Raw genomic sequence first — 15,904 nt, forward strand, 5'->3', positions numbered from 1 at the left:
TAGTTACTTTAAAAACCTTTGTGTACAACTACTTTGGCCCAGTCTGAGTAATCAACTTCAGCAGGTAGCAGGGCACAGGAGCCAATGAGGCTTGGTAGGACAGTTACCTTACAGCGAAGGCAGTCTCCAGACCAGTTACAGGTTCTATAGGCAAACCACCAGAGACTTCAATTGAGGGGTCCTAATGCAAGGGATTAAGGATGCTGATCGGGTGACAGGAGTCTTCCTGGGGTTACTCTATTATCAACAGTCACTGTAAAGCAGTTAACACAGGCCTACTAGTCTCCAGTTATAGCAAAGCCAACATGTAATATTGTAAATACACATTTAACAACAGAGCACTAGGATCCTGGTGGTAGAGGGAGCCAGGAGAAAAGGAAAAGGTGGTGGAGGAACTGGATGGGGAGGGGGTAGAAACAGAAGTGAAGATAGGAAGAGTATTGTGTTGAGGGAGGTTTCCTGTGCTCTGACAGTATCTGAATAAATGCATAACTTCAGATATTGGGTGTTGTCTATTTTATTATTGTGTTCCAGATACTACAACTGGCAACGAAGGAGGGCACCCACTGTGCTGCAGCATCCGTTACCACCACTGCAACACTTCAGAGGAGAAACGCAACTGCGGGAGCCCACCTCGCTCTATTCACCATTACTGAGTGCCACGCAACCACAGGAGCCAACCCCGCTTCACTGAGGTATGCTGCGACAGTAATTAGCACCATGCAACTGTAGGAGCCCACCCTGCTCTACAAATCGCCAGGCAATACTACATGACGGTGGGAGCCCAACCCTCTTCGCAACCTGACATCCAGAGCGCCATGCTATTCATGCATCGCTAGCCCACCCCGGTTGGGCGCCATACCTGAATGGACTTCTGTCCCATGCCATCCGCGCAGCACCTGGGGTAAGCTGGATGACAGCCATTTGCCAATTTGCTGCATTCCCCTAAGCCGACTGCTGTCATGGCTGCATTCCCACGGGTTTTGCTCTCTTCTATGCAACCATCTTTAGATCAGGCAGCTCATCCAATGAGTTGTGAAGGACTGGTGGTGGCCATCTTAAAGTGAGGCAATCACATTATCTATTGAGTTTTCTTATCCAAACAGTCTATAATGACTGCTAACTCCCATCTACTCCTCAAAAAATATTACAATTTAACAACTTGACTTCATTCCCATTTGCCACACGCATAAAAAGGATAGATTTGTTCAATGCCCAGCATCTCTTTATGCAAGAGTAACTGCAACTATTGCCCTTTGTCAGCAAGTCAGCATATAGATATTATGTTGACCCATATCTGTGTGCAGGTGCCTTCTCCTCTCAGGAGCACATATCAGCTTCACAAGACATCAGCCTTACAAGGCTGATTGTGTCTCTAGTCATCCAGTGTTCTACATAACTTCTGTGCCTCACCTCAACAGCGGTGCTCTCACTTAGCCTAGACCTGTGTCGACACCGCCAGACTCCACACAGAACGCTCAGATGGGCTAAGCTTGGTGTGTCATTCCTACACCCACCTGAGCCGCTGACTCTCATGTCTGTCAGTGCCATGAGGCCTCAATGGCAAGAATGGCTAGATGATATTGAAGCAGTTATGAAAAGGTCTGAATTAATTGACCCAAATCAACAATTCATTGCCCTGTGCAGCTTAGTAGGTAAAGATGTTGGGCAAATCATCAAAGAATTACTGGCCGACTACAACATTCTATCAAGACATATGTGAGGCGCTCAACAGAAAGTTTCTCCACAAAACAAATGTTAACTATGAAAGATACACTTTCAAGTTAGTTTCTCAAGAAAAGGATGAATCTAAGTGGGAGTTCATCACATCTCAAAAGACTAGCAAGCTACTGTGACTTCGACAGCATTATGACGGAAGATGCCATTTGCCTCAGACCTTAGCAGGATGTCAGTTGGAGCCTCTACATCAACGTCTCCTCCTGAAGAAAAGTTACTCTCTGGATGAAACAGAAGAAATTACCACAGTCAATGATTGTAGGGAGCTGGGTTCTGGTTGCCCCACACACACACATTTTCACCTGGTTTTTAAATGCAACTTTGACTGAAGTGCATTGGATTCCTGCTAACCAGGTCCCCCAGTGCCAGTGCTTCTTCCCCAAATCAAGACATGTGGTCACTTGATCCCCATGTAACCAGGCCCTTCAGTCCCTCTGCAAGTCCCTAGTAAATAGTACCCCTGGTACCTAGGGCCTGGGTACTGAAGAGGGCCCCTCAGAGCTGCAGCACAACTTGTGCCATTCTGAGGGAGCCAGCACCAACCTTATGCAGACTGCCATTGCGGTCTGTGTGCCAAGGTGCTCCCAAAATTGAAAACATGACATGGCACACATTTCCCCTAAAACACTGCTTGTAATATTTTTAAGTCACCCCTACAGCAGACATTCAGCCCTAAGGCAGGGTGCATTATGTGACAAGTGAGGGCATATATGCATGAGCAAATATGCCCATACTATGTCTTTGTCGATTCTTAGACATAGTATGTGTGTAGGGAAGCCATTTTAAATACATCTGCTGGACACTTGTCAATATGAGTTCCCCAGCTACATGATGGTTTCTCTGAACCTAGGGATGTTACATCTTGTACTAATAAACCCTCACTGATTTCAGTTATGGATATATTAATACATGCACTCAGAGGGCACCTTAAAGGTGCCCCTGAAAAACCACCAACTGCTGGTGAGCTCACTGACCGTTTCTAGCCTGTCTGCCACCAACTGAAGAGGATCTGACCGCCCAGGATGAGAGCGTCAGCTCTCCAGAGGTCAGAAACAAAAGCCTATTCGGGCTGCAGTGTTACACATCCCTTCCCACAGGGTGACCTGCATTCCAAGGCAGGAGCTTCAAAGAAGCCCACCGCTTTTGGTATACAGATCTGCCCTTCCTCAGAGGGCGATGCCAACCCCTTTCCCCCATGGCCCATCTGGCACTTGGACAGGCTGGAAAATTAGCTATGCAAGAGGTGTGTCACACTTCCAGACTGGGAACACCCCAAGGTGACCAGCCAGAAGTAGACACGACTTAGGAAATTCCGCCATCTTGCCTATGGTGGAATTTAGGAACTCTGGACAGGGTGATGCCCACTCCACACAGGAAGTGTTTATCTGGGGGGGTGTAGTGAAACCAAGGGTAAGTAGCACATTGGCTACTACCTTTCACTCCCCGTAACGCCCCCTAAATTGAGTGTTTAGGAAACCCTCTGATACCAGAGCCTCAGGTCTTTGCTGCACCCAAAAGAAGGAGCGGACAAGAAGCCTGCTAAACCAAGGAGCATGACTGACTTGGTGCCAAACCTGCTGGCCTGGAGGCTGCAGCCAACCCTTGAGGAGCAACTGACCTGTCCTGCCGCTGCAGCCTCCAAGAAACTAGGAGAGCTGCTAGTGCTTCACCAATCTCCAGGAGGAACTTGCTGGGAGTAGAGGAGCTGTTCCCCTGCATCCGCAGGCATCCAAGAAAGACATAAGAGGACCTTGACTGTCAGAAACCCGACACCAGACATCACCACTGCACCTGAGTCGCCCAGCCCATGTTGAAGTGGGACAACAGTGTCAGCGTGGTTACCAGGCCCTCCAGAAAAGAAGCTCACCCTTTGCTCGCCCACTGTGAACTTCATGACGGTGTCTGCAGACTGCTTCTGCAGACCCCCTGCAACCACAAGTGACAAGGAGACAAATACCCGATGCCCTAGGACACCTCTGCACCAATCTGCCCGTGCTGTGTGATACTGTTTCTGCCAAAATCACGCTTGATGCTAAGGGCTTCATTGAGGTTCCCAAAGGCATAGATTCATCGGGAGGCTGGAGCTCTTGGGGCTCGGAGTCCGAGCGGGAAGAAAAGATGGCTTCTGGATTGGGTGATGGTTGGTGGAGCGGAAGGCTTGAGAGCCTGGCCTCTTGGCTTTTCTCCACGCCAGGGGAAGGCTGTTCAATGAAAATGTTGGGGTGTCGTAAGAAGCCTGCCTCTATCTTGTGGTATGCCCACCATCTCTTCCGCTGATATCAAAGCGTTTTCTTCACACGGAAGGTCAGGCAGGTCTACCATGTGGTGTCGTCATGGTCGGGAGACTGACAAAGGTTACACTCTAGGTGGTGGGTGGTCCAGGGTAACCATGCATGGCACTCAGGACAGTTCCGAAAGGGTGCCTGTTCTATTACCCTGTGTACATTTTCCATTAAGAAGACATTGAACGTCATTGAGGAGACGGGCACAATGGCTCAGTCAGGCACGTGGCTCTACATCACACAGTCAATTGAGAAATGTGAAGGATGAAAAAGAAGGTAACGCCTGTTATTTTCTGGATATCAGAGTTGAGGAATATACTGATTGGGCCCAAACAGAAGCAAAGAAACATGTTGAACTCTGAGCCTCAGCCATACAAGTCTGAGCCTGATGGAAGAAAAAACAATGTAACATGGAAGCTGTGTCCATGCTCTTTGCGAGCTAAGGGAGGAGTCACTATATACGTCTTTGAAGAAAAACAAGCTGCAAGTGTCTGAGCCCAATACTAGATGGCAGGAGTAAGCAGGGCATGTGTATCTACAGCAACAAATGCATTGAACAAAGCAATCCACTGGGCATTCGCTTGAATGTTAATCTGTGATCACACCCCATTGTAACGTTGACTGGAACCCCAGAAAGTCCTGTCACTGTACTAAAATTGAACATTACGGAAGCTAAACTTTGCACTCACCCCAAGGAAACACACACACACTTTTCATGGACAAATTTATTCTTCTTTTGACATTTATCATTGGAAGTTTGTCCCCAGCTATGATCACCCTGCCGCTTGCTTATGGTGTGCAGGTTAGCATTTTTCCCTTTTGACTGGCACCTGATCTTGGTCCTTTTTTCTCCTCATGAAAATTGCACTGTAACTCCGCATTCAATAAAAACTTGTGTGGCAACAAAATACATTCAAAGCCTTTCCAACTCAGCCAAGGAAAAGTAAAGGGCGACGTTTCATCCTGAGAAGCTTTCCCAGTTCCACACCTTGAACATTGTTGATACTTTGACCTGTAACCACACCCACCAAAGTTTTACGAGTTGCTCCTGTAAGTTACTACACTTTATTTGGAATCACACATGAAGTTCTGAGTCAAGGTCAGTTTTAATTGCTGTACTGCCTATTTGATATCTGCAGCAACACAAAAGGATGATGGACGGAGTGCTGAACAATGCAAACACTCCCCCCAGTCACAGATTTGGGTTTAATCCATCGTTCTTTTACTCACCATGCCACCCTAGTTTGGACCCAGCCATATGCAAATCAGTCTTGACCCTGTTCCTCATGGGAACAGTCCAGCCCGAACTGCCAAGCCAGGTCCTCCTTGGACCGGAAACACGCATCCTGGGACCGGTTTCAGGGTATCACCCTTCATCAGCCAGGCTAGCTTGAATCCAGTGGCACAGCGAGCAAGGGACCCACATCTGGGCATACCCTTCCCACTTAGGGCAACTTTAGCAACACAAAAGGGTGATGGACGGAGTGCTGAACAATGCAAACACTCACCCCCAGTTGATATCTGCAGCAAGCTCTGTCTGTACAAGACATTTGGTCTGTCCCTCGGAAGGCTTCTCCTTGGACTCCCCTCTCTACAATGTGCTTTATTTTGGACTCTCTCCTTTGCTTTCCAAACTCACACCCTTAATTGCGTGAGACTATACTCATATATGCAAGTTTCAGGCAACACTAGAATTTGTTTTCGGCTTTTATTGACTTTTTAGTGGGATCATACCAGTTGTTCTCAAGTCATTAATTATATTTTGGCCCAGATCCTGGAGGTAGGATTTGAAACACATAGAGGGGTGCAAACACCAGTGGTCATGCACCTCTTTGGTGTTTGTTTCTATTCACAGTGTGCGTTATACCAGTGGGTTCTTGTGCCATCATGCATCACATATTTCAGAGCCATATCAAGAGTTTGCTCAAATCAGTTGGTGCCACTTGTGACAAGCATGCAAGGGACATCCCACAACGTGCAACAGAGGGCAATGAGAAGTCAAGAGGCAACTCCTCTGGCTATGGAAAGGTGTCCCTGGGCAGGGACAAGGAACCAAGTTTCACAAGGTGCGGCTAACCACGTGAGCAGCCTCAATGACGGTGTACACAGGCCTCTGCACCCGGCTGTCTGTGACAGGCACGCGGGGCAGGATGTTGCTTTGGTTGTTGACGATCAGCAGCGGATTGCGGGTGGATAGGACCTCATCACTCACAGAGATACCATCCAGGTACTGCTTCAGCAGGAGCCGCAGCTTCTGATTATCCTGGCACAGCACTGCCTTCTCACGCTCCAAGGCCCACTGATCCAACAGGGCCTTATTATAGCGCTTCCAAAATAGATCCAGGGCCACATAGTCCTGCATGAGCTGTAGAGGAAGGACAGAGACCAGACAAGGTCAGAGCTCAGCAACACGAAGAACCCCACCCAAAAAAACAGATCCTAATTTGACATCCATTCACCAGCAGCTAATCAGAATCTTCAAATCTAACGAGTGTGCTGGCATGTTGGTACTACTCAATTATCAGCATCACCAAAACTCCTCAGACGTCAGCTGTTCTCAGGACAAAAACAACCCTAAAAAATAGACACTCATGCTCTTCTATTTATAGGCGTTTAGCTTAGCTGAGATTATCCCACTGTATACCATGTGCTGCCTATCAGCTCTCTCCAGTATCTTCTAGTGGACATTAAGTTCATCCAGAATCTAACATTGTGCCATAATCTCTTCGAGTCTGTGCTAGTGGACATTAAACTGCTTTAATACCATATGCTGGAGGATTCATGTTTTACTATGTAAGCATATCCGTCCTCTAAAATTTCACACGGGTCATTAACTCCCACTTTTATCGGGCATTAAGGACCTCTAAAGTTCACAAGAGGGCAGCAATCCTTTTGAGATCCACTACTGGGCACTACCCTGCTGTAGTAACTCTGAGTCTTGTTTCTTGAGTCGCCTTCTGCTGTTACCCCATACCACACCATCAACATGCTCCTTTTCCATAATTTGCCAACATTACCAAAGCAGCGCTTCCTCACCTGCGCCAGATTCTCAGTAGGCTTCTCTGTGCTAGCTTGCTCTGCCTCCTGTTGCTCCTCAGCACTCAGGGTTGAGGGGTAGAATGGCAGCACCTTCTCCTCTTCGGTTTCCAGCTTACGGCACATTTCAGCGAATCGTAAAATACGCTCTCCCTGCAGAGGGATGAAAGAGATGAGAGGGCGGGATTAGCACTAGATCAGGAGAGTAGAGCAGCAAATACGGTGCAGGGCCAATGTCATGCCTCTCATAAGGACTAAGGAGGCTCCCATCTGTAGCACAGTGCCCTCTCCCTAGATTGACTGTCATCCTCTTAGCTATTTCCACTGAGCAACTCTCCAGGTCAACAGCCTCTGCCATGTTTAATTCTTCCATTTTGGTGGCAAAGTCAGTAAGCATTGGTGAATATACCACGGGCTATTGCCTGATTGGTTGAAAAACCTAGGGGCATATTTATACTCTGTTTGCGCCAAATTTGCGTCATTTTTTTTAAAGCAAGTCCGGCACAAACTTAACTCCATATTTATATTTAGACGCTAGACATGTCTAGCGCCAAAATATTGGAGTTAAAGTCATTTTTTGCCTGGGGAAATCTATCTTGCATTAATAAGATGCAAGGTAGGCGTTCCCGGGCAAAAAATGACTCAAAGGCCCTGGCGCCTTATTTATCCTCCTGTGCAAAGATCACGCGCGGGAGGAGGAGGGCCTTAAATAATGGCGCTAAGGCTGCTTAGCACCATTATTTAAGGTCTGGGTCAGGGCAGGCGTTAGGGAATCTATGGGCCTTTTTCCATGGTCAGAGACCATGGAAACAGCTCACAGGAGCCCTTCCCTGCCCCCAGGGACACCCCGACCCACCCGCACCCACACCTGGAGGACACCTAAGGATAGGGGGGGACCCATCCCAGGTAAGTCCAGGTAAGTATTTTTTTTTTTTGCAAAGTGCCACAGGGAGGCCTAACTTGGGCTCCTCTACATGGCACTGTGCCCAATGGCCATGCCCAGGGGACTTAAGTCCCCTGGGCATGGCCATTGGGCTTGGGGCATGACTTCTGTCTTTACTTAGACAGGAGTCATGTCCATGGGGGTTGTGCATGGAAATAATGACGCTAATCAGGTTAGAGTCATTTTTTTTACTCTAACCTGACTAGCGCCATTCTTTTCTGCACAACCTCCAGTTTCCCCTACGCATCCCCCACCCAGTTAGCGTCAAGAATTTTGACATTAACTGGACCTTACCGCCGGCTAGCGTCATAACTTAAATATGACGCCCGTCTGGCTTCCAGAAATGGCGCTAGCCGGCGTTATACTTTTTGACGCAAACCTGCACTGGAGGGCATTTGTTAGGCCACTGGTCTAGTGTCAAAAAGTGTGGTTGAAAATTTAAAAGCTATTCACCACCATAACATCTTGCTTCCCAGCCTCGAAGCCTCTGCGTGAAATACATGGTGCTAGAGGGAGCTCTTACTGTTACAGCCTCCACCCTACTGCCATCTCAATTTAAGGTGGCAAGAGGGTGGAGGGGGTTACAATAACAGCTTCCTCTTGTGTCATATATTTCACCAGATAATCATTTGAGAGTGAGATGTGGGCAGGAAGCGCGGAGGCAGGGGAAGGTTGAGGTCACTCGAGATCAGTGGTCCCTGCGATTGGGTGCTATTGAGAGAAAGCAGTCCAGGAAAACTGGGGAAGGAAGGTGCAGAAAAAGGTACTGCAGGGCAAAGGGGGGAAAATGGGAGACAGGATGGAAACAGTGCTCTAGGGTGAGTGCCAAGGGTGGCAGTAGAACAGATGCCACAGGGAAAAAAGAGAGAAAAAACAGTGCCACAGGTGGTTAGGGGCAGAGAAACGAGTGCCACGAGGGCATGGTAAGGCAGGAGGACAAGTGTCACTGAAGAGAGGAGACAGAAGAATGACTATCAAAGGAAGCAGGACATTTACTTATCAGCTGGGTCTCAGTCTGGTATTCTCCTGCCTGCTATGGTGGCTTGTTTGGAGGTGGGATGCATCTTCACAGGATACTCACAGTGGCATCACAGGCTGCACAGTCGAGCGAGGAAGAAAACATCTCTCTCCGGCCCAATTCTCTTTTACTGCCCAGTAGCAGCGCAGGATCAATAGAAGGATGATCAAACCAAGGATTTTTAGATTTTGCAAAACAATATTGCATTTATTTTGCAAATCTTGTAAATCGTGAAATCCCGGAGTGTATGACTAGGATATAGTGGCTGTTGCCGATTAAATGAATGGGACTATTTTAACCAGTGTTGCAGGCTTCACGAGGCCTAAGGTTCAACAGGATCCCAATGTCAGTGAAGCCCTCAATTTTCATTTCTTAGGTTTAATTAGTATGACTGGTTGGTATTTGATACCGTCAACAGCCAGTGTTGGTTTGCAGAGACTCAGTTCATAAAGGGTTGACAGACAATCATGTACAATTTAACAATGACAAGATCACAGTACTGAGAAGCCTGCAGTGATTTGTAATGCAGCAGATGGATTCTCCTGTTCTGGTGGCAACTGTGGCCAAAAATCACTGATCCACAGGAGTTTTCTTGGTTCTTTTGATCTTGGTCATACTAAGGCCACTGGTGTCCTGAGACTCCTTTTTCTCATGATCGGGTAAGGTAGGAATCTAAAAAAACTAGTAACTTATGTATGTAAGTGGACTTAAGAGTGAATCTAGCTGTAGAGAAAGAGAGTGATTGTTGTGTTTTTCTGATGCCCCTGGAATGCCTTGGGATTCAAGCACCACACAGACAGGGTGTAATGAATCTCAAACATTAGTGGCCTGGACCTTGCAGTCAGGGCGACCAGGAAATCTTCTTTTTTATGTTTTATAATTGAAAAAAAAAAAGTAAAAAACGTCTTCCATTACCATTCTTGCCCACTTCAAACTTGGTAGATTCGCAATAGAGTTTTTGTTTTCCCAGACTGGATGGTGCTAACTGCATTGTGACCCACTTTAGATGGGCATGGGAGCCTTAACCATTAAAACAGGCACATCAGGGTTTGCAATCACTGGATCCCATGATGAGGTTTCCAGTTGCTGAACCTTGATGTCAGGTAGGTTGGAGAGTAAAAGGAGCCCAAGGTGGCTCTAGAAACTCTTGGAGTGCAAGTTTGTATTTTATTCCCCCCAGCTCAGCGCTACACTGAGCACAGGAGGCATATTGCAGTACCTCAAGGTTCCAAAAACACATTGATATCTGGGATGATTTTCATTAGGTATAGTTATTACTCTGGTTGCTCACCTACACTTGTTGCCATTTTGGCAACCAGATCAGATCTCTGTCATGGCACAGCTCGGCGAGGTTCCTGGGGATGGCACATTTGTGTCAGGAGGCAGGCAGCCTGGCCCTATGTGGCACTGATCTTCTCCTCTGGGAGTAATTCTAGTCCACAGACAAGCATTTTAGGCAGGCAGGCACAATTCAGGGTCTAAACAGAGCTTCTTTCAGTCTGGCCGCCGGCAGAAATAGGTGGCATTTAGCTCAAACACAGAGGAAGCGCTGTCCAGTTGCACTCTAGTCTTAGGAGTGTAATTCATCTGAATACTTGAAGTTATGGGCTAGTAATATTTCATTTCAATCGGTTTGTACAGTGGCCAGTAAAGAACTTCGTTTGAAATTTACCTAAGGAATGGGGAGTGTTTACTGACACCCTTTTTCAGACAAACGGATGAAATTGGCTTGGGTTCGCTAGATGTGTATTTCACCCAGAAACCAAACATCTCAATAACAACCCCTAGCTCATCATAGAAGATGATTACTTAGGAGTGGACATCTGGTGGAGCGTCTGCAGGCATGCAATAAAGCAGCCATTAATCCCTTGGGCAGGTTTGGCATTCAAGACAATGTGGCCAGTTACTAGAAAGGCATGGTCAGCGAAGTTTACCCCGGGGAGTTCAGACGACCTCACCCCTGCTTTTATAGACTGCTACGCAACAGGTCGCCTCTTTACATGTAGTCCAGGTTGAATACTCTCTTGATATTAAACAGGGGACACACTGGGAGCCCTTTAACCAGTCAAAGCCTAGAGCTTCCTTGGTATTGAGCTGGCACTGGGGTGGTCTCTTGTATGAGAGAACAACAGTTGAAAGAGTGTTCTGTTATTACTACTGTAGTGCACTTCAATGTCATTGGGTCAGCTTTTAAATGAAAAGAAGTAGTATACCACTGGTCGCTTACATCTACGCAGCGAAAGGGGGGGCGGGTCTGTCAGGAATGTGGAAGTAACCATCCTCTAGGTCTATAGTACACTACCATGCACCTTGGGAATTCTAGCATCAGTGAGGTTTTCTTACAGACCCAGAGGCTGTTTCATTGATTTCTTTTCTTTGACTGCATGTGCACCAACTAATATGTTCCATGAAAAAGGCGTCCCCAAAAACAAGACCAGAACAATATTCTCAAATGAGGTGCTTACCCATCTGTGGTGCAATTGCACGGGGCTCCTAGGAGTGTAGTGCCTCAACACAAGTAACAAACTTGACGTCAACTGGAAGTGTGATTTTGGAAGGGGAGAAAAGCTGCATCTGTAGACTCACTGGAAGTATTGGGGAAAGGGACACTGCTGGACCTGTCCCTTTTTACAGGGTCATCCCCAAACATTTTGCCTTCCTCTTCCTATTTTTTCTGGCCCCTTTTTGTTGACGTTAGGACTCTAAGCACTTTATCACTGCTGATCAGAGCTAAAGTGCATGTGCTTCCCCTTCTGGACTTAGTATGATTGGCTTACACCTGATCGGCACAAAAGTAGCCTTTCAAACCTGTCTCAGGCCTGCCACCGCAGAGCCTGGGGCACAGTTTACTGCCACAGGGACCTGGCATCTAAATTCACTTGCCAGGCCTAGAACTCTCCTTTTACTACATATAAGTCCCCCTAAGGTAGGCCCTAGATAACCCTATGGGCAGGGTGCTGTGTATGTAAAAGGTCGGACATATGTCTTTATGTACTACATGTCTTAGTGGTGACAAACAGCATATTTGGTTTCTCAATACTGTGAGCGCTGCCTCTCACAGCACTGCATTGGAAATGCCCTAACATGTCTAAGTGGCATTGTCTGATCTATGAGGGGTGGCATAGGCATGTTCGGTATGGTTGTAATGCTAGTGAGAAATGCTGCGTTCGATGGCATCTGTCGCTGTAGATACGCATGTTCTGCAATAGCTCGCCATCTGGTGTTGGGCCGGAGTGTTACAAGTTGTTTTTCTTCGAAGAAGTCTTTCGAGTCACGGGACCGAGTGACTCCTCCTTTTGTCTCCATTGCGCATGGGCGTCGACTCCATCTTCGATTGTTTTTTTTCCGCCATCGGGTTCGGACGTGTTCCTGTCGCTCCGAGTTTCGGAACGGAAAATTAGCTAATTTCGGAAGATTTTCGTCGGTATTGTTGCGTTCGGGATCGGCGTACTTAGATTCCACACCGCATCGAAGATCGAAGAGCTCCGGTGCCCTTCGGGGTAGTTTTTCGATCCTCCGTCGGGGCCTGGTCGGCCCGACCGCGTGCTGAAGAACGCCGATGGAACGGACCCCGTTCCGTTTCTGCCCCAAATGCCACAATAAATACCCCTACACAGACCAACACTTGGTCTGCAACCTGTGCCTGTCACCTGAGCACAGCGAAGACACCTGCGAGGCCTGTCGTGCGTTCCGGTCCCGAAAAACACTCCGAGACCGTCGAGCCAGAAGACTTCAGATGGCGTCCGCACCGACAGCCCAACGGGAGTTCGAGGAACAGGAAGAGGAAGGTACCTTCTCGATCCAAGACTCAGACTCCGAAGGATTCGACGATACACAAACCGTGAGTAAGACGTCGAAATCCACTCAGAGGAACATTTACAAGGCTCAGGGGACGCCACTGCCACCAGGCCATGGCTCGACCCATAAATTCGGTGACCGACCGTCGGCACCGAAAAAGGCCCAAACAGTGCCGAGATCGTCCGACTCCGGTCGAGACACCGGCACGCAGCCATATCGGGACCGAGAAAGTGCTGGAGACAAGCCTCGACACCGAGATGCCGGTGTGGACACGGCTCGACGCCGAGACAGCGGCACCGAAACAGATCGACGCCGAGAGGTTTCGGCCCCGAAAAGGAAAAAAGTCACCTCGGAGCCGAAAAAACACGCAGACAAAGTTTCGATGCCGAAACAAACTGCAAGCGACCCAGCTTCAGGCTCTTATACAGAAGAGCACTCGCTAACCTCCCAAATGCAGAAGCATAGGTTTGAGGAAGAGCTACAAGCAACTGATGTGGACCATACGCAAAAGCGTATCTTCATTCAGCAGGGGACAGGAAAAATAAGCACCCTTCCCCCCATTAGGAGAAAGAGAAGGTTGGAGTTCCAGACGGAACAAACACCACAACCAAAAGTGGTGAAAAGAGTTACACCACCACCCTCTCCTCCGCCCGTGATTAACGTTTCACCAGCACAAACTCCATCACACTCCCCAGCTCACACCACCATGAGCCAGGGTGACCAAGATCAGGACGCATGGGACCTATACGACGCCCCAGTGTCAGATAACAGTCCGGAGGCATACCCTACAAAGCCATCTCCACCAGAAGACAGCACCGCGTACTCTCAAGTGGTGGCTAGAGCAGCACAATTTCACAACGTAAGCCTCCACTCAGAACAGGTCGAGGATGATTTCTTATTCAACACACTCTCCTCCACCCACAGCTCATACCAAAGCCTGCCTATGCTCCCTGGTATGCTCCGGCACGCAAAAGACATCTTTAAGGAGCCGGTCAAAAGTAGGGCAATCACACCAAGGGTGGAAAAAAAGTATAAGCCGCCTCCTACGGACCCGGTTTTCATCACTACACAGCTGCCACCAGACTCTGTCGTTGTAGGAGCAGCTAGGAAAAGGGCCAACTCTCACACATCTGGAGATGCACCACCCCCAGATAAAGAAAGCCGCAAGTTCGATGCAGCTGGTAAAAGAGTCGCAGCACAAGCTGCAAACCAGTGGCGCATCGCGAACTCCCAGGCACTACTTGCGCGCTATGACAGAGCCCACTGGGACGAGATGCAACATCTCATTGAACATCTGCCCAAGGACTTACAAAATAGGGCAAAACAAGTGGTTGAGGAGGGACAGACCATCTCCAACAACCAGATACGCTCCTCCATGGACGCTGCAGATACAGCTGCACGGACAATTAATACATCTGTAACTATCAGAAGGCATGCATGGCTCCGAACGTCTGGATTTAAACCAGAGATTCAACAAGCAGTTCTCAATATGCCTTTTAATGAAAAAGAACTGTTCGGTCCAGAAGTGGACACAGCGATTGAGAAACTCAAAAAAGATACGGACACTGCCAAAGCCATGGGCGCACTCTACTCCCCGCTGAGCAGAGGGAATTACAGCACATTCCGTAAAACGCCCTTTCGAGGGGGGTTTCGGGGTCAAAGCACACAAGCCAGCACCTCACAAGCCACACCGTCCAGTTACCAGGGACAGTATAGAGGAGGTTTTCGGGGACAATATAGAGGAGGGCAATTCCCTAGAAATAGAGGAAGATTTCAAAGCCCCAAAACCCCTACTACTAAACAGTGACTCACATGTCACTCACCCCCTCCACACAACACCAGTGGGGGGAAGAATAGGTCATTATTACAAAGCATGGGAGAAAATCACTACAGACACTTGGGTTCTAGCAATTATCCAACATGGTTATTGCATAGAATTTCTACAATTCCCTCCAAACATGCCACCAAAAGCACAAAATTTAACAACACACCATTCCAATCTCCTGGAGATAGAAGTGCAGGCACTATTGCAAAAGAATGCAATCGAATTAGTGCCAAACACACAAATAAACACAGGAGTTTACTCACTGTACTTTCTGATACCAAAGAAGGACAAAACACTGAGACCAATCCTAGACCTCAGAGTAGTGAACACTTTCATCAAATCAGACCACTTCCACATGGTCACACTACAAGAAGTATTGCCATTGCTAAAACTACACGACTACATGGCAACTTTAGACCTCAAGGATGCTTATTTCAATATACCAATACACCCATCGCACAGGACATACCTAAGGTTTGTATTCAAAGGAATACATTACCAATTCAAGGTACTGCCTTTCGGATTAACAACCGCACCAAGAGTCTTTACCAAATGTCTAGCGGTAGTCGCTGCACACATAAGAAGGCAGCAAATACATGTGTTCCCATATTTGGACGACTGGCTAATCAAGGCCCATTCGTTCATACAGTGCTCAAATCACACAAATCAGATCATACAAACCCTCTTCAAACTCGGGTTCACCGTCAACTTTACAAAATCCAACATTCTGCCGCGCAAGGTACAACAATACCTAGGAGCCATAATAGACACATCAAAGGGAGTAGCCACTCCAAGTCCACAAAGAATTCTAAATTTCAACACCATCATACAACGCATGTATCCAACACAAAAGATACAGGCAAAGATGGTATTACAACTCCTAGGCATGATGTCTTCATGCATAGCCATTGTCCCAAACGCAAGACTGCACATGAGGCCCTTACAACAATGCCTAGCATCACAGTGGTCTCAAGCACAGGGTCACCTTCTAGATCTGGTGTTAATAGACCGCCAAACTTACCTCTCGCTTCTGTGGTGGAACAACATAAATTTAAACAAGGGGCGGCCTTTCCAAGACCCAGTGCCACAATACGTAATAACAACAGATGCTTCCATGACAGGGTGGGGAGCACACCTCGATCAACACAGCATACAAGGACAATGGAACGTACATCAAACAAAACTGCATATCAATCACCTAGAACTTCTAGCAGTTTTTCAAGCACTAAAAGCTTTCCAACCAATAATAGTTCACAAATACATTC

General features: G+C 47.6%; 1 protein-coding gene across 2 annotated transcripts in view; it reads right to left on the reverse strand.

Annotated features, from left to right (window-relative positions):
- Positions 1-4,733: 4,733 nt before the first annotated feature.
- Positions 4,734-15,904, reverse strand: part of CCDC65 (coiled-coil domain containing 65) — an 86,013-nt gene continuing 74,842 nt past the window's right edge. Inside the window, exons 9-10 of one of the 2 annotated variants that reach the window (XM_069230497.1) lie at positions 7,056-7,208; positions 4,734-6,384 (exon numbers count right to left, since the gene is read on the reverse strand). In XM_069230497.1, coding sequence (XP_069086598.1) covers positions 6,079-6,384; positions 7,056-7,208 — 459 coding nt within the window. In that variant the 3' untranslated portion in view covers positions 4,734-6,078. The remainder of the gene's footprint in view (positions 6,385-7,055; positions 7,209-15,904) is intronic. The other variant, XM_069230498.1, reaches the window with a different exon arrangement.

Source organism: Pleurodeles waltl, chromosome 4_2 (assembly GCF_031143425.1).
Source record: "Pleurodeles waltl isolate 20211129_DDA chromosome 4_2, aPleWal1.hap1.20221129, whole genome shotgun sequence".
Classification (NCBI taxonomy): Eukaryota; Metazoa; Chordata; class Amphibia; order Caudata; family Salamandridae; genus Pleurodeles; species Pleurodeles waltl.